At 30.2% G+C, this 20,281-nt stretch overlaps 1 protein-coding gene across 4 annotated transcripts in view; it reads right to left on the bottom strand.

Annotated features, from left to right (window-relative positions):
- Window positions 1–20,281, bottom strand: part of SI (sucrase-isomaltase) — a 106,230-nt gene that overhangs the window by 73,534 nt on the left and 12,415 nt on the right. For all 4 annotated transcript variants that reach the window (XM_027584973.2, XM_027584972.2, XM_027584975.1 and 1 more), the window contains 10 exons: window positions 19,802–19,973; window positions 18,106–18,205; window positions 17,069–17,181; window positions 14,003–14,128; window positions 12,489–12,620; window positions 12,282–12,401; window positions 10,035–10,148; window positions 5,023–5,107; window positions 3,938–4,055; window positions 2,184–2,355 (listed from right to left, as the gene is read on the bottom strand). In XM_027584973.2, the coding sequence (XP_027440774.2) occupies window positions 2,184–2,355; window positions 3,938–4,055; window positions 5,023–5,107; window positions 10,035–10,148; window positions 12,282–12,401; window positions 12,489–12,620; window positions 14,003–14,128; window positions 17,069–17,181; window positions 18,106–18,205; window positions 19,802–19,973 (1,252 nt within the window). The remainder of the gene's footprint in view (window positions 1–2,183; window positions 2,356–3,937; window positions 4,056–5,022; window positions 5,108–10,034; window positions 10,149–12,281; window positions 12,402–12,488; window positions 12,621–14,002; window positions 14,129–17,068; window positions 17,182–18,105; window positions 18,206–19,801; window positions 19,974–20,281) is intronic.

A 20,281-nucleotide genomic window follows, 5' to 3' on the forward strand; every position in this document is an offset into this window, starting at 1 on the left:
AATCCATTTCTTGTCAATTCCTGTTATTTTCAAACTTTTAATTTTTGCCACCTATATATGAAATGTATACTTCACCAAAGTTTTTACTTGCATTTCTCTGATTGCTAGGGAAGTTGAGAACTTTTTCATATTTTTACTGGATCCATATGGGTTTCTCTTTCTACAGAATTACCTATTTACATCCTTTCCTAATTTTTCTATTGTTTTTACCTTCTACAGATTTATAGTAGGGACTTTAAATTGAGTATTAGTCATTTATTGGCTATATTAATTGAAAATATCATTTCCTGGTATGTGGGGAACTTTTTATTTTTAACTTTTAAAATAGTCTTTTGATGAACAAAAGTTTTTTTTTTCACTTTATTGTAGTCAAATTTGTTTCTTTATTATTTGTGCCTTCTGTGATCTGTTTAAGAAATTATTCCCCTAACCTAACATCACAGAATTATTCATATTTTCTTCTAATATGTCTAAGGTTTACTTTTCACACATAGGTCTTTAATCCATTTCAGATTGATTTTTGTGTATGGTGTGAGGCATAGACCCATTTTTTTAGATGGATAATCAATTGTCCATATGAATATTTGATACTTTCCTCACTGATCTAGAATGATAGTGCTATCATTCAACATATTTCATTAATGCATGGGCCTATATCTTATTTGGCCATATTAATCTATTTGAATATACAGAGACAAATATTGTGTTTATTACTGTTTTATTGGACAGGGTAAATCCTTATGCTCTTTTCTACTTCTTTAAATTGCATTGTCTTCCACATGAAGTTTAAATAATCTTTGATGTTCCTCAAATTTACTTTATAGTTTAAATTGGAATATCACTGAACCTGGGTAATAGTTTGGGGAGAATGCGTATTTCTAATATACTAAGCCTTATTATCTATGAACATGACATATATTTAATTTATTTAGTTATTTAACATTTTCTCAAAAAAGTCCTATGTTTAGTTTTAATATTTATTCCTGGTTATTATATATTAATTACTTGCTATAACAAATAACACCTTATCTTAAAATACATTATAAGATTGCTTATCTTTTCTTCTTTTTCAGACAAAACTGCTGAAAATGCTGTATTTTATTCAAGTTTTCAAAATCACCTTGGTAATTTCATTTTGTTAATTTTCATCTAGAAACTTTGCTTTCATTGCCTACTTTTTTTTTAGGTTTATTCTGTTTTTCGTTTTTCCATTCCCTTAATCAATTCACTTTACTCATTAATATTTAGCATTTGTTTGTTTTTCTAAGCAGTTAAGGTTACAAGTTTTCCTCTAACATAAATTGCGCTGATATCCCACAGTTTTGATATGAAGCATAATTGTGAGCATTCAGTTCTAAGGATATTTCCCCCCTCTATTTCCATTCAGTTTATTTTTTGACTCAAGAATCACTTGATAATGTGTTTTTTTAATTTCCAAAGACAAGAGTGTGTGTGTGTGTGTGTGTGTGTGTGTGTGTGTTTTGTTGTGGGTTTTGTTTGGTTGGGTTTTTGGTTTTCATTTTGTTTTGTATATATGAAAGAAAGAATAACCAATCACTGTAATTTCCTAGCACATTTTTCATTATTTATTTTTATGTAGTGGCCTTGTTTGGTGTTGAATATCAACATTGCATACTTTTTTTGCTTGATATAGAGACATCAGATTTTTTATGTTTAGAGTTGCCTAGAATAAATTTTCTCTGCTCTTAAAATTTTGAGACTTTCTCCGTTTTTATTTTTTTCTTTTATTTTCTTATCTTTTAAATAGAGGAAATAGCTTTATTGTTTTTTAACCTAAACTGACAATTTAGTATTTTAAATATATTTAGACTTTTGACATTTACCTTTATTACCAATATATTTGGATTTTTTCCCTACCATCTTATCTGGTACTTTATATATATTACATAAGCTTTTTCTATGCTTTGTTTATATTGATATTTGTTTTGTGTATTAATTTTGATTTGTTTGAATTTTATTTATTCTATTTTCTCATTCTAATGGCTTGAATATTATAGATATCATCCATATTCTTATTTTTCTCATAAATTCCCTAAGAATAAGGATTGAATTTATCTGCAACATACCTTTAGTCATTTTATTGAAAATCATTAAGATGATAATACTACAAAAGTAAGAGTAATTCACATTTTTTATAAATAACACTGTATGAAATTGCTTACCAATGGTATTCCAAACAAATTGAACTCCAGCATTCCTGTAATAGACCATTCCATTTGTTCCCATGAGGCAGTATTGTCTCCTAACCAATGTGCAGCATAGTGTCCTGATCCAGCAAAAGTTGACCGGGTGAGAATAAAGCTTCTCTTGTTAGGAAAAACTTTTTCTAGAGCTCTAAAAATAAAAGTAAATTAATAAGATTTATTTTTGTATAAATATAAATATTTTATCAATCTTTCATACCAATTTTGTATTTATCTATCAATATTTACTTTTTTAATACATTCCAAACGGACAGAGAAAGGAAATCTATTAGAAGTGGTTCAGACTTTCGTTTTCTTTACCAAATTAAATGAACATGTTTTTTGTCTCCACTCAACATTTGTTTTTAACATATACGGTCTAAACTCCTTGAAATCCCTTTATAATATAAAGTTTTTGTAAACTGAACTTGAACTCTGTATGCATTTTTGTGGCACAATGATGCTAATGATATATTAATATCTGTATTTTCAAATATTAGCATGTGATGTTGGAATAAAAGTTACATATTTGAGAGGCATTTTAGTTTGCTTGTTTCTAGAAGTTTACCATCCACATCTACTAGTATTATTCATCTCACCTCTACTGGTAACTGAGTATTATTGATAATTTTTTCCATAAATGGGAAATATTCAGGAAAAGATACAAAAGTTTGATCTAGTATATAAGATTATCCAGACTACCCTAGTAAAAATATAATATTATTCTCAGGTGGCTATTCTATATTATTATCTTTACAATACTGAACTATAGTATTGCTTTTTGTTTCTAGAATTTGTGTATTTATACACTTCAATATATAATGCTCTACCTAGTTTAAAAAGTAAAGTAAACACTAGGAAGACAGTGCATAAAAGCTGTAATATGATGGAATGTTTTGGAAATAAACAAATGTAGATTTGAATTAGACTTGATCATGGTTACTTAATTATGAGAAAGTTAAAAATGTATTGAGATCAGGATCTGGGTTTTACTGACAATTGCATTATAGGTCCTTATATAATGCTTGGAAAATAGTAGGCAATCAAGATATGATTGTCCCCTCCTTTGTTTTTCAACTTTTTCTTTTTTATACAAAAGTGACACACTGCTTTAGAAAATTACTTTGGGAGATACTACATAGAAAACTACATTTTAATTGTTTCAATTGATTTTGAAAAATAAAGACTTATTTAGAACACCACTCTTCCAGGCCAGTTGTGAAGTTCATGCTTAGAACACCGTTATATTCAGAGATAGCAAACTGAGTCAAAACTTGAAAGCATAATTTAAATCTATGAATTAAAAAAGAATCACAGTTAAATACATACACTGCATAGTTCTTGATTAACTGAGTTCCAAATTTATGAAGATTAATAAGAGTCCTGGTGTTTTTAATGCCCTAATTTTTTACCATGAAAATACTACCTTTATTTTCTTATTCTTACCATTTTCCAACTATATTAGGAAATTATAACATATATTTCCACACAATAAATATGGAGGTTCCTGGTGGCGCCTGGGTGGCTCAGTCGTTAAGCGTTTGCCCTCGGCTCAGGTCATGATCCTGGGGTCCTGGGATCGAGCCCCGCGTCAGGGGGCCGTTTCTTTTTCTCCCTCTCCCTCTGCCTGCCACTTTGTCTACTTGTGCGCTCTCTCCATCTCTCTGCCAAATAAGTAAATAAGGTCTTTAACAAAAAAAATGAAAGAGGTTTCTGAAAGAAACCGCACTTACTTCTCTGTGGCTATAGCCATGCTGTACCCGTAGAGGCTGTGAACATCATACTGCTTCCCCCAGTATTGCAGAGCATCCATGCAAATTGTTTTGGAATACAGTAGTTTGTCAAGAATATCTTCGAAAAATAACATAATAAATGATTTTTAAGAGCCATTTTGCCATTGTAAACTTCATAATCCTTAAACAATGTGCTATGTAAGATGATACTTAGTTTAAAAAAAAAAGAAAGAAAGACAATTGAAGCTAAGTTCTAATTAGGCCTCCACCCTCTATTCCTGCTGATTAACTGTAAGGTTTGCACTTATGCTAATAAATATTCTGCTTCCAAATTTCAGTACTAAATAAACCCATAGAAAAAACACCCTTTAAGTATATATATCTATATCTATATATTTATAAATATACCCATTTGTATGATACATCCTATAAATATACACCATTTTAAAGATTTATAGCTTAGTTTCTTTAAATATAATTTAATTTATACATGCAAATCTGTTACACCATTACAAACCATTCAAATCTCTGCTTTTCAGAAAAGTTTTTTATTGTGCTTTCATTTGCAGGCTTATGTGGTATTGCCATAATTATTGTCATCTTTCTTCAGATGTACTTATTGCTATCTATTCCCCTAAGAGCAAATGCTTTTCTTTGGTTAAATTTTTTACCCATTTTTAAATGATGAAAAACTTGTCTTTTAGAATATATGAGACGTAACTATTCACATTAGGTTCATTCTAAAAACTGCACAGACTTACAGTATAGTGCTCATGGAAAGAATTTGATCATTTAAATTATAATTTCAAACAAATTTTGTTTCTTTTCATTAATTATTTAATCATGGACTGTTTACCAGTGATAAAGTCAATATGCCATACCAAAATTTAAAATCATCCTCCTTTTCTTAAGCATAAATTTTAGGCCCCAAAGTAAAACAAAAACAAACCAACAAAAAAATCATTGATTTCAGGGTCTCAAAATTGTCTCAAATTTTGTGATTTAGAAATATATGCTAGAATTTACCAGTCAACAAGGAAAATTATTCTCAGTTAATGGTAAGTAAATAGCCAAATAAAATTTACCAGGAGTAAAAGGTGGATAATTTAGTTTGTTGTTTTTGCATCCTTTCTTTGAACCTTGAATAAAGCTGGAAACTTCATTCATGTCCTGAATGGATATAATATGAAGAACAGTAGATTTTAAGTAATAACAGAAGTATCTTAGATGGGATTCAGGGGTTGTGTATAACCAAAATGTTTTTAATTTACCTAGTTTGAATTATACATATAAAACATTAATTACATTATAAGTATTAAGCAACTGTCTTTTCTAAATAGTTATATCTGTCGTCTGAGTCCACCACTGTCCATATTTCCAACACATTCATTTATTCAACATGGTTTGCTCATCTCAGCTGACATGTATCTAGGTTCTATGATGTATTTTGCTGGCTGCTAGGTACAGCTCCTTTTGCAAACCCCTCAATTCCTACACTCTCCTTGTGAAACAAGGTAAACAGCATTTTAGTAATCTGATGAAAATAATTATGCCTTACTGAATCCCTGAAAGAGTCTCAGGGAACCCTAGGGCAGCTGGACCACATTATAAGAACCAGTGACCTAAACATCTCTTGGAGGCAGAGTTGTTGTGTTTATAGATTTTTTTGCTGTGCAAACCTAGGCTCCAATATTGTCTTGCCACAGACTAGTTCTGTGACCGTAACTTCAAATAAAGCCTTTGAATGAAAAAGATAATGTCTATAAAATCATATATCACACTACACATGCTCAAGAAATAATGAATTTTTTCTCCTTCTCTGTTAATTGCATTGGAGGACTTCACATTTTTGAACTGTATTTTCCACATCCCTGTGATACGCAGTCTCTGCTCTCACAAGGCAGAGGCAAAGTCTTCACACTCAGTCAAGTCCCTTGTTAAATTTGTTTTCCTCAGAAGAAATATATTTTCTTTATTACTCTTCCTTCTGCCATCCACCTCATGCTCAGATGGAATTAATGCGAAAAATTAAGGTTGCTCAAGGGAGGAACAAAATAAATTTCTCATTGTGATAACAGATATTAAAAGGTAAATGATTCCATTTCCCAGATATTTTCCTAATAGTCATAAAGAAGAAAAATTATGTAGTTATTCTAAAGTATTGGGGTTATTTTATTGAAATTACCTGGAATATTATATTCAATTTTGTTTACCTATGTCCAGTAAATTTAACACAAAGAGATACTATAGTTACACAGCCAATAATTTTAGGTGAACTTAAGTATTTTTTCCTTAGAAATCCACCAATTAAATTAAATTTAAAAACACCTTCAACTGCTGAAATTCATAATTGGGAGTTGAGTTGCATTATTTTAAACTTTAAGACTGTTTAAGACTTTAAAACTTTAAGTTTAAAACTTTAAGACTGTTTAAGGTCTTTTGTATATAATTATTCTTGAGAAAATAAAAGGCAAAACATTTAACTATGAAATTTATGTTATTCTATTTGAATTATGTATTTGTAAATTTGCAAAAAAATTCACAAGATCTTCCAGCATTCACTCCAATCTATGTAATTTAAGAATAAACAATTTTTAAAGAAAAATTAATTTATTTCACATGAAAATTAATCAAATATATTTGTTTAATCATCAATATTACACTGTATGTTCACTAACTAGAATTTAAAAAAACTTAAAAAAATAAAAATAAAATAAAATATTTGCTTTATCATACAACCATGTAAACAAGATTAAATCAAATGTATTATTTCACCAGTTCACAATAAAAGGGAAAAGAGTCTTGTGTACTCAAAAAAATAAATGTATTAACTTACAAAAGGAAAAAAATAAATGTATTAACCTACAAAAGAAAAAAATAAAAAAAACCTTTTACATGATTTAAACCATATTTTACAACAAATACAATATTTGCCATTTGATTATTTTTATAATATCCTGTCTACTTGGCAAGATTGTATTACGAATATATTAAACATACTACACACAATGTAATAGAATTTATTTGTATCTCTTTTAATGTATTTTGTATATTTGCACTTTTGAAAATTCTGGAAACATTTTTCTCTAACTTACATTATTTAGGTCATGTACATGTATTTAATGTCATGTAATGAACTGTATTTAATCTTCCCATGTAAATGAACTCAATTAGTATTTTTAGTATTACAACCAGCAGATTCAAAGCAATGGAAGGGTTGAGGAAAAGGCCTCAGTAAATTGACAGTAATAAGTACACCCACAGATATGCAAGTGTCATTCAAATTATCCCAAACCAAGTAATGTCCATTTCTAGGAATTGTCAACACCATTTTTAAGGATGTTTCTGAAAGTTCTTTTCTTTTTTTTTTTTTTTTTTGGACCTGCTATCTCCTTTTTAATGATTTCCTCCCTTTTTTATTGTTATGTTAATCACCATATATTACATCATTAGTTTTTGGTGCAGTGTTCCATGATTCATTGTTTGTTCATAACACCCAGTGCTCCATGCAGAATGTGCCCTCCTCAATACCCATCACCAGGCTAACCCATCCCCCTAACCCCCTCCCCTCTAGAACCTTCAGTTTGTTTTTCAGAGTCCATCATCTCTCATGGTTCGTCTCCCCCTCTTCTTTTCTTAAAATCAATCAAAAATTGTGTATAAAAGTTTGGTGGATAATAAAAATTTTTTAAAAATCTGTTGGCATTTCAGAGCTCCACATTTAAACTCAATCTAAATAAAAATAGCCCAATTTTTCAAATAATTTTTAAAATAACTAAATTGTTACAAGAATTCCTATAAAAATGTAGAGAGAATATAACCAAATAAGCCCCTAGTTATTTGGATATATGAATTGTTGGAATATATCTTCTCATTGAATTTTAAGTTTCCTAGTACTATATATTAAATTATTGAGCTTCTTTATGGAAGAATTCTGCTTATTAGATTTTTAAGAATGAAATCATAACAACATGATCACAACAATATGTATATTTATTCAGAGAAGGAGGAAGTGATCTTTGAATTTTAAAAACATTGATTAATGCTTTTATTTTGAAATCACAGCTTCAGTCTTAATTATACCAAATACATTAGGCTCTTATTTCTCAAGTATTAGAAGATTATCTCAAGAATGATGCAAAAAAGGATAATTCAAGTATATGTTTATATGCAAAAAGATAATTCAAGTATACGTTTATATGCAAAAAACTATTTTTCAATGACCATAAACTCACATCATTTTCCGAAGTGATTTTAATATTTAAACTTAAAATTCAAAACATTAGCATGGAATTTAAATTAGAAATCTAGTAAATTATAACACTATTTTTAAATTTGACCTAAAAATAAAATTTCGTCAGTTGAATAATACTTTTTTACTGCGTGTTCCTTCTATCGGAACAAATAATCTGAAGAAAGTGAGAGAATTAAGGAAACAATTTAACAATAGGATTTGGCAGTTATTCAAGTAAGAGTTGGAAGCAGTATAACCTCTGCTTATACATTATATAAATTAATTCAATGATGTTTAGTGAGCTTTGAAATCATACTGATCACCGTGTGTTTTGTTTTTTAAGCTTAGTCAAATGTGTATGTATTAGTATGAGAACAATTCTGCCTTTCTCACATGCTCTTCCTCGTGCCATCCCCTCTTTCGCTTTGGAGATGAATCAAGTATTTGTCTTCAGTGGATATAGGAAATGAAGTATTCTCTATGTACAGCACAGTCAGATTCTCTTTTACTATTCCTAAAGTGTCATTTATACTCTAACTCTACCCTAATGGACTCTGTTTCCTAAGCAAAAACAAAAACAATAGCAAAATAAACAAACATAAAAACCCCCGAAACTTTTAACTTATATAATACATTGAAATTGGGACAGGAATAAAAAATAAAACTCAACAACAACAACAAAAAAAAACCCCTCAAGAATGGAATGCAAATTTTTGTTATTTCTATCAGCAGCTAGGTATTATTGTGATCTCACTAATTTTGTGTCAAATAACTAAAGCCTCTCTATCTTCATTCTATTCATCATAGATAATCCTGAAGATTACGCTAACCTCTAACTCAGTTCCATGTCATCAGCTAAAAACATAATTTTCCTCTTTGTATTTTCCACAACATACCTGATATATTGATGGTGCAAAGTAAACACTTGTTGACTAAGTAACTGATTAAAGAAATAATCACTGAATGAAAAATGAGCAATTCATGAAAGTAGAGATACTGTTGTAACCAAATAGCCAAAGAAAATATAGCCATTCTTAAGACATCCATTATCTCCTTCCAAAATTCTGTGCAGTTGTAATACTTTTGAATAAAATCCCTGATGTTCTCTCTGTATTCAGGTTTATTAGACTTTTTTTCTGAGACACAGAATTCTGGGATCACCAAGTAGCTTCATTCCCCAAATATGATTGCAGTTTCCATAAAAAAAAAGCCTCTAAATCATTGACTATCACCCAGTATCATTCTATACAATAAACGCAGAAGCAAGCAATCAATAGTTACAGATATAAAACTTCAGAGAAACTTTTAAACTTTAACATTTTTCTTTAATAACTTTACCAGAAACCTAGGATTTCGGTTGTTGCTGTTGTTGTTTATCTTGTGATAAAACACTTAGCCTATAACAATTTTGCTTTGTTCTATCCCATAAATTATGAAAAAAAAGTTTCTGAAGGCTGAGTGCTTATTTATTATTATAGCCCATACTGCTGCAACCGCTTGAATACTATAGACTGTAATAAATATCTTTAGAATTTCACTTGTTATCTCCAAATCTTGCTAACTGTTTTCAAACATAAATTATGAGTCATAAAAGTATATCACCTTAGGGACAGAAATGAAATTTATTCTATAAAATGTATTACTGAAGAAGAAAACTCTCAATTTACAGTTTTTAGTTTTCATTCTTTTCTAACTCAGGAACATAACAGGTATGAATTTATACATTCTAGAAAAATATTTTAAGAGTTTTTGATTTCATGTTCAATACATAACAAACCATTCCTTGTCAACTTCATAATTATTTTATAGAAAAATAATTCTATGTTAATTTTTTAAAATTGTGGGTTTAAAATAGCTACTTACAATCCAAAGTCCATCATATTTCACTTCTTGATAGAAAATGTTGCATTCATCTGCCCACCAATCTATGCAGTTTGGATTAGTAAAATCGGGGAATACTGTTAATCCTGGCCATACCTAAAAGAATAGATCATTCACATATACACATATAAAAAAGGAAAAATAAGTGAGTGGTAATACAAAGCTATTGAGTAGAAGATAGTAAAAGAAAATTAAAGTTATAATATTGTACTTATTTAGGTATATGTGATCCATGTATCATCTATATTTATAATAATATAATAAGTAGGCCTACTTTAAAATGCATTTAAGTGACAGTAGAGAGAGACCATAAAGCATTTAAAAATGCAAAAAATATAAGAGCGTGGAATGAGGCTGCTCTTTTGACTGCAACTAAGTTTATTTCTTAGCATCCTAATAGGTTAGGTTAGAAACAAATAGAAATTACATAATATATTCATTGTTTGATAAAAGAAAATAAACTATTTAATTTCCAAACACATTTGCTTCCAAGAAATTCAAGTAAAAAAAGTCTTTGTATATTTATTTTTTATTTAATAAATGAGAATATGACACTTGTTATGTGCTGGGTACTGTTCCAAGTATTTTTATAATTATTAGCTCATTTAATCATTACTAGAACTGTAGGAAAGAGGTATTATTTTTTAATCATCACTTTACAGATGAGTTATTTACTCTAATTAAATCCACTTTACAGATGAGAGGAGTGAAAAACAGAGAAGCTAAATAAATTTTTTAAGATCACACCATTAATATGTGGCACAGAAGGAATTCAAACACAGCAATCACATATCTGAGTCCACGCTATTAAACACTATATATACTAAGCTGTTTCTTTATGATTTATGCTTCTTCAAATTATCTACTTATTACTTAAAATAATGATAGGCAAGAGAAATTCAATTTCAGATAAACTGAAATAAATCATATTGTTTTATATACAAATTATGCATATTGGCTATTTGATCCTTCCATATTAAATGGAGCAAGTCTCAACAAAGTTTATTCTAAAAGATATTAATAGGCATTATGAGGAAGAAATTCGACTTTTATTTCCTGATGGAGCTCATAATTATTTGAATAAGACTTTCACCAGAAATTTTAACTTCAATGAATGTAATAAAACGTGATGGTTAGGATATTCTTCATTACTGGATATAATGCTGGGGAGGGTATGTGCTATGGTGAGCGCTGTGAATTGTGTAAGACTGTTGAATCACAGACTTGTACCTCTGAAACAAAACATTATATGTTAAAAAAAAAGAAGAAGATAATAGGAAGGGAAAAATGAAGTGGGGGAATCAGAGGGGGAGACAAACCATGAGAGACGATGGACTCTGTGAAACAAACTGAGGGTTCTAGAGGGGAGGGGGGTGGGAGGATGGGTTAGCCTGGTGATGGGTATTAAGAAGGGCACGTATTGAATGGAGCACTGGGTGTTATATGCAAACAACGAATCATGGAATAATACATCAAAAACTAATGATGTAATATATGGCGATTAACATGACATAATAAAATAAAATTTAAAAAATAAATAAATAAAAATGTTTAAAAAGAATGAAAAAATAAAATTAATTAAAAAATAATGCTATATTTTTTATAAATTAAAATTATCTTTTACTTTATTTCCTTTGATTAAATTACAGAAGTGGAATTACCAAGTCAATATATCTAGACCTTACAGTTTTTGATATATCTTATAAAGTTGTGTCCAAAAGAATGTTTGTTCTGGTTAAAATTATGCATTTGGGATCCAAACTGTTTCCTAACTCTGCTTTTATTAGCTCTGTGATATCAGGAAAGTTACTATACCTTTCTCAAATTCACTTTTTTCACCTATAAAGTAAGAATTCTAATCATAGCTATCTCATTATTTTATTGTGAAGATTAAATATAAATCATAAAATTTAATCCCAGCATAAAAGTACTTGATTTATATGCTATTTTACATCAAATTATTAGAATTTTTGTAATCTAAATTATATTTTGTTAGTTTTGTTTTAATTGTATATAGCACTGAAAATTACCTGTCTTCTTACAAAAACTGTTTTAGAGATCATTGAAATATTTCCACTTTTTAAAATTTTTTTTACACAATTAAAATACTTAAAATAAATTTCCAGATTTGAAAGCAAATACACACACACACACACACACTTACAAAAACTCTGTGGTTTCACAACAGAAAATCTCAACAACACAACTTTAATGAATATCATAATTTACCTCTCCAATAAGTGCTGTAGTCCCATCTGATTCATTTACCCACACATTTTTTGCATTTCCCCTGTCATAGGTCTCATATGCTGCTCCATTGGTAAGCTTATCTATTGAAATGGCAGGGTCCTAATAATAGAGAGAAGAAACTATAGAAAATCTTTTAAGTTACAAATGTGTGAATACTAAAGATATATTAATATATAGTATTATTACCAAGATGATGACATATTTCTGTCCATGGTCATGTAAATCTTGAACAAATTCAGGGAGCCCCTTAAATGCAACTTTATCATAAGTAAAGTCTTTCTTGGCTTCCATATGGTCAATATCAGTGACCTGTGTATCCTGAAAATTAGTAGAGTATATTTCAATAAATAGTACTGAAAGAACTCTAATCACTTCAACCTTTAAGTCCAATGAATTTGTATTAGAGATATAATGATTAAAAAGTAAATGTACGTAGATCTCTTTTATTTCACTAAAAACACAGTTGTAATTGTTTATAAAAGTAAGTTTTCTAATTTTAAAGTACAAAAGCATTAAATAATTATTCACACTTGTTTCAGTGATGATTACTGGAAATTAATATGTTTTATACATGGGAATCATTGTATAGAAAACAAAACATAGGGGCACCTAGGTGGCTCAGTCAGTTAAGCATCTGCCTTCTGTCAGGTCATGATCCCAGAGTCTCAGGATGGAGCCCCAAGTTGTCGGACTCCCCACTGACCCTCCTCTCTCTCATGCTTCCTCTCCCCCTCTCACTATCAAATAAATAAAATATTAAATATCTTTTAAAAAAAACAAAACATACATATTACATAAAATAATTTAAATTTTTTTAAAGATTTTATTTATTTATTTGAGAGAGAGAGAGAGAGAGAATCTGAAGCAGACTCCGTACTGAGCACAGAGCCCAATGTGGGGCTCAATCCCACAACTGCAAGATCAGGACCTGATCCGAAACCAAGAGTCCGACACTTAAACAACTGAGCCACCCAGATGACCCTAAATATTTTTACATTAAAAATTATATCGGCTGTAAAAAACAGTCTGTATTAAAAAACTGAACGTGGGGGCACCTGAGTGGCTCAGTCATTAAGCGGCTGCCTTCAGCTCAGGTCATGATCCCAGGGTCCTGGGATCGAGCCCCGCATCGGACTCCCTGCTCAGCGGGGAGTCTGCTTCTCCCTCTCCCTCAACTTGGCGCTCCCCCTGTTTGTGCTCCCTCTCTCTGTCAAATAAATAAATAAAACCTTAAAAAAAATCCAAAAACTGAATGTGATGTTCACAGTTAAAAATGTATTCTGTTCTAGTATAACTCATAATCAGTCCTTACAATTTCAAGAAGACCTGGCCTTGTGTATGGATTTAAAAACACTTTATCATTTAAATGCAGCTTAATAACCCATACTTATGGGGCACCTGGGTGGCTCAGTCGTTAAGCGTCTGCCTTCGCTCAGGTCATGATCCCAGGGTCCTGGGATCCAGCCCGGCATCGGGCTCCCTGCTCAGCGGGAAGCCTGCTTCTCCCTCTTCCACTCCCCCTGCTTGTGTTCCCTCTCTTGCTGTGTCTCTCTCTGTCAAATAAATAAATAAAATCTTTTTAAAAAATCCATACTTATATCATATCATATTATGTATAATGCTGACAATTTCCTACATTTATTATTATGTGATAATATTTAACTTGGTGTGTATTCCCACAAACCCTTCATCCCACTTACAAATGGTATGCCAGCATTCCGATTTCTTTGTACCACTTCTCTCACTACATCAATTGACTTATAATTCCAGCGACTCAGTTGGAATCCAAGACTCCAATATGCTGGCATTGCTGGTCGTCCAATAAGCTTGAAATAAATGGAATTTGATTAATTTCAATAAAGAGTGTTAATTATTATTATTAATTATTAATAAAGAGTGTTAATTATTATTAATATGTTTCTTATTCTGTCATCTCTAGTATTTATTTAAGTTAAATTACACATTTTGAACAAAGATTTAGCGTTATCTGAATTCTGTGTCCTGGATATTCTGTTAGTACTTTATTATAAAACACTTCAAGTTTTGTCACTCTTCTTTGTTTATTTTGTGTTAAAAAGTTAGAAAGTTAGCTCTTAAGTAAGTAGTATTTGCAAAGATATATTTTGCCCAGCATGGAAAGTTAAAAAAGACAATATAAAATTAGCATCAAAGAGATAAAGAAAGTTGTCCAACCACACTCTCACTTCTTGTAGCAACAGAATGAATGAATGAGTGAATGAATGGTCCTCATATAAGAAAAAACTGTTTAAACCTATACAATTTCTATCTCCTTATATTTCAGCACTTATTTTTCACCTTTTCAAAATATTAATATTAATTAATGTTTAATGTTCAATTAATAAACTTTAATTAATATTAACATACTAATAAAATATATGTTCTTTAAGGCTCAGACCCAATTATTTTATCAAGTACTTATCTCATTCACATGTAGGGTTTCTCCCCCATGGGCCAAATAGAGTATCTTCTCCTCTCATTCTCTGTGGCTCAAACAAGCTCAGTGCACACCAGCAACAGCATACCAGTGTGTCATCATAACAGAGGACGTGATTTTGCACTTGGAAATATGATTGTAACTAATAGTAATTATTTTCACTAAAACTTAGTATTAGGTTATATAAAGACACTTGTAATATAAGGCTTCATTGGCATGATGTTTTTTTTTAATTAGGAACATATATATATATACACTTCACGATTTCTCTATCATATATGTTTAAAAAACTACAATGTCACAATTTTTAAAAATTACTTGTATTGGGTTATTTTATTCTATTCATTAAACATTAAATTTATTTTAAAAATAAATTAGTATCAAAACTCAAAAAATTAGCATTTTAAAACTCATTTCACCTTATGTTTCATAGAATTTCACTAAAGATTTTGACATGTAATTGAAATGTCTTTGTGTATTATACATGTATATGACATAATTTATTTTTAATAAAAGTATACAAAATATTATTATATATTATATTAATTCATATATTATTTATCTTATACCTTATATATAAACATTGATTTTAAAACTATTTGGTCAGTCAAATGAATTAAATTTTTAATTTTAAATTAATTTTAAATTTTAAATTTTTAAATTTTTAATTAATTTTAAATTTTAAAACATTAAGACAGCTAGTGGGTTAGCTTATACAGAGAAAAATTTGTTTTACTCAGCATGTAATATACAGCAATCCCAGCTAATATTTCACAAAGCCAATGTAAAATTCTTTCAAAAATGTGCTATTCACTTTTGATAGTGAAAGTCTGTATAAAGCTCAGCCTAACACTGTAATTGTGATATAGTATTACAGACTATAAATTTCATGTGCTTTTCTGAAACTCATATTTATTAATAGCAACTTGGGAATTGTTAGACACTGTAAATTATTTACTTGTGTACCCTACCTACTCTCATTTCACATTTTTGGATCCTAACTAAAGAAAGTTTTTGATAGTAATTACTTCTCCTTTAACATCATTTAGCAAATGGGAATTGTATATCAAAGATATATCGATAAAATAAGATTTTAAAAATTGGCATAATCCTTAAATCTTATGCCAATAAAAAGATTTTTTAAATTTTTTATTGTTATGTTAATCACCATATATTACATCATTAGTTTTTGATGCAGTGTTCCATGATTCATTGTTTGTTCATAACACCCAGTGCTCCATGCAGAACGTGCCCTCCTCAATACCCATCACCAGGCTAACCCATCCCCCTACCCCCCTCCCCTCTAGAACCCTCAGTTTGTTTTTCAGAGTCCATCATCTCTCATGGTTCGTCTCCCCCTCTGACATACTCCCCTTTTCTTCCTCTCCTGTTATCTTCTTCTTTTTCTTTTTTCTTAAAATATGTTGCATTATTTGTTTCAGAAGTACAGATCTGTGATTCAACAGTCTTGCACAATTCACAGCGCTCACCGTAGCACATACCCTCCCCAATGTCTATCACCCAGCCACCCCATCCCTCCCACCCCCAACCACTCCAGTAACACTCAGTTTGTTTCCTGAGATTAAGAATTCCTCCATACTGACACCAGGAATTATATATACCAACAGTCACAGGAGAACAACTGTATAAAAGAATTATATAGAAGAAATACAGAGTTATATTTTAGAAGCAGGCTCAAGGTAAGCCCTGGATTCCTTACCTCTCTAAGACCCATCTTGGACTTAGGTTCATGAAAATGTTATTTAATAGGAAAGCAAAAGTTGCTTAGACAGAAAATATGACTTCAGACTATGTTTCAAACTCTGCCCTTCTATGCCTGAGCATCAGATCCAATTTTCCTGAAGTTTACCTACTGTGCATTAACAGCAAATTTCACTAGCCTTCCTTGTAACTCACTTGCCTCTAGGATTTTTATCAAAGGGGTGTATGACCTATACATCCATTGCCTATTCTCATCCTTGACGATAAGATACTTCCTTTGGCTTTATCCCATAAAACTAGGTCATGAATAAGCAAAGACTTAATATGCAACATTTCAAAGAAATCCTACTCCTGAACTCAGCTGCCTAGAAGCAAGAAACAATTTGATACCAGAAATATAGACATTTAATATATGCATAGGCTTCATGGTATTGGAAAAAACAAAAACCACCTATTCACGCCTGAAAAATGGTAAGACTTAAAAATCCATTTAACTAAGAGGCCCCAGATACCTTAAATAAAATTAGACATGTTAGATGAAAGAAAAGTATGGTAGAAAATAATTTTATAAAGTAGATGTAAAACATACCTCTTGATACTGTTGAACTACTTGTTCTGGTGTATCTCCTAGAAAGATGTAAATGTCCAGAATTCCACCAATAACTCTGTAAGTTACTACTGGAGTAGGTTGGATGAAAATTTCTACAAATAAAATTGGAGAAGCATATATAAATAGTAAAAATATACACATTTATAAAATAATTGCAGTGCTTCATATTAACCATATATTTTTACATGGCTTTCTAAATAATTAAGGTAAAATAAGATACTGAAAATAGGAAGAATATAGGAAAAAATAGAATGCCACTATATATGAGGTTTATGATAGGATATCTCAGATGTTTCTTTTTACAGATGTTGGCAGAATCTTTTGCTGGATCCCCTGCATAGGAACGGATCAGTCCTTTTACAACAAAATTTTTTTCTAAAATTGAATTTCAATTAGTTATTTTAATTGAAGATTCTCTAAAAGATCTTATTATCACATATCAATATCTAAGAAAAAACTATAAAAGTTTTTATTTTTTTCTCAATGTAGACAATAATTGCCTGGATAACCATATAACATATTGTTCTTGCTGGGACATGGTTCAATTTTGTAGCTTTTTATTATCATTGATTCATCTGTTAAATATTGGTATTGCACTCACAAAATTTAAAAAAAAGATTCTACATTACTTGAATTATGATAAACTAAAAAATTAATCTTCCTTCTTTCTCTCCCTATATGGACCTTTCTCTTTTTGTTTGTAGTGGCATATTAACTTATCTTAGTAAGTGAGGTTATGGAAATAGGAATAATCTTTTTCGTGAATGTGTTTCAGTGTTGCTCTGAAGGGAAAAGAAAGTGCCTGAATATCACAACATAGTACACTCTCCCCACTGATATGCAAAATTCCATTGTCATACTACTATGAAAGAAAGCTGCTTGTAATAATTTCACATACTAAATCATTAACAATAGAGTTTACTCTGACATACAGTACCTATGATTGAAATAAGAGAGCAGTTCTAACATTTCAAGTTAAACCTCATTTAAATATATTACAGATAAATTACTCTTACCCATTGCATTGCTGTTCATTAAGAAAACACCAAATGACTTTCCAGAATTGTCTTCAATGCACATGAAGAATGTTTGATGGCCATATAAATTATTATTATTCTGTAAGGCAAAAATTTGAAAATTAATTTTTGAAGTATATTTAAAATTAAAAAAGTATATATTTAAAATAGCCCTTATCTATTCCAATTTGTTTCTGTAATTTATCCTCATATCTCTAAACTAATTTTCTCTACTATACTTAAATATGAAACACTGTAGCAAAAAATTAATTTATTTTGATTATTAATATGTTAATACATAAAATATATAACATATTCATTAGACTATGAATAGATTACTTAACTTTCCTTTATGTTTTATTATGATTGAGTGTTAATAGGCTATTAATGATAAGAAAATGACATATTTATTCATTATGCCCCATGTATGCCCAAGGCACTTCAGGAAATTCCAAGATGATATCTATCCTCATAGAACTTCTGCTGTATGTTTGCTGTGAGCTAATGAGTACATGAAATGGTTGAGACCAATTGCAAATACACTTGAAAGGTAAAAGAAAAAAGAGTTCCTGGCTGTATATGGAAGGTCAGAGGAAAGAATATATGGAAAATAGCAATGAAGTTCTCAGCCTAGTGTTTATTAAGTGTTCATTACAGATAGTGATGCTATAAAAAAAGATTGGTAGAATCATTAGTAGTTCTCTACCAAATGAAGCTCTTTAAAGCAACAACCTACTTATTCATTTTTTGGGAATGAAATAGTTAGCACTGGCATTTTAAAAATCACTAAGAATTGACTTAAAGCAATCATGAATCAATAAAAAAATAATTTTCTTAATGATAGGGTCTTTGTCCTGAAGAATCTCATATTTTAGAAGAATAGACAAATAAATACACAGATACTAACCTGTGGTGACTGTCATACTAAAATATGAATAAAGGGTTAGAAAGTAAAGACTAATTCTGCATGGGGCAGTTGGGGAGAAGTTCTTAGGAGTTTAAACTGCAAATTAGTTCTCAGTGACTTATTGTACAAATGATAAAGAACCTCAAGTTTCAGTACTTACAAAGGGAACTGATCCCCTGTGCAAATACTTAAACCTATGGAAGATTTTCATATGTTATGGAAGAGGAAGAAACAGGCATAGATGTACAATATGATGTCCAATGGATAGGCAGACACCACATCATACAAAGTGATATAGAACAGTTAGTATTTAGAATGATTCTAGTGCAATCACTAGCCATGGATAGATTTTTTTGTTTTTGTTTTTGTTTCTTAAGTAAGCTGCATGCCCAGCATAGAGCCCAACATAGGGCTTGAACTCCCAACTGTGAGATCAAGACCTGAGCTGAGGTCAACAGTCAGACGCTCAACTGCTCAACCAACTGAACCACTCAGGTGCCCTGCCATGGATAAGTTTAAACATAAGAATGATTTCTCTGAAGAGAGAATGACAAAATATAAAAAGAAAAAGAAAATATTTATAAACTAGATATACTTATTGAAGCATTCATAAAATCTGTTGGTTAATTTTTGAGTTAATTTAGGACTTTACTATAAATCCTCACCCCTACAGTAAACAAGCTTCTGGATTAAGTATCACTGACATCAAATAAACAATTGTTTCAAATAGGCTAAAATCATCATCTGCTCCAATATATTTTATTTATTAAAAAAAAGAAAGTTCCTTACATCACCAGGAAGTTGATCACGGGTAAAAATTGGCCATGTTTTCCAGTTTAAATCATGACGAAATCTCTTATGAATATGTTCCCCCAAACCATAGATATATTCACTGGGAAGTTTGGTTGAGATCTGTAAATATTGGTCAGAGTATACCAGGGGACCAATGCTGGTGTCAAACCTGTACAATAAAATAAACAAATAAGTGATCTAGAAACATACAAATGTTCTATCAAAGAAGGGTCTATATGTTATCACCCAGAATATTTCATTTTAAATATGTCAATCTTGAGCTATGATCATTTCTTGGGAATATAGGAATTACATCATAAACAGAATTTGTTAATTCTATTGACACAATTTGCTTCATCACCACCAATATGATTCTTCATTCACATTCTTTCTTTGAATCTTCATCACAATCTTAGAGCATAACTACCATTATCAAATCCATTTTACAAATAATACAAATAAGGAAAATTAATTCAT

The sequence above is a fragment of the Zalophus californianus genome, chromosome 1, assembly GCF_009762305.2.
Source record: "Zalophus californianus isolate mZalCal1 chromosome 1, mZalCal1.pri.v2, whole genome shotgun sequence".
In the NCBI taxonomy this organism is placed as follows: domain Eukaryota; kingdom Metazoa; phylum Chordata; class Mammalia; order Carnivora; family Otariidae; genus Zalophus; species Zalophus californianus.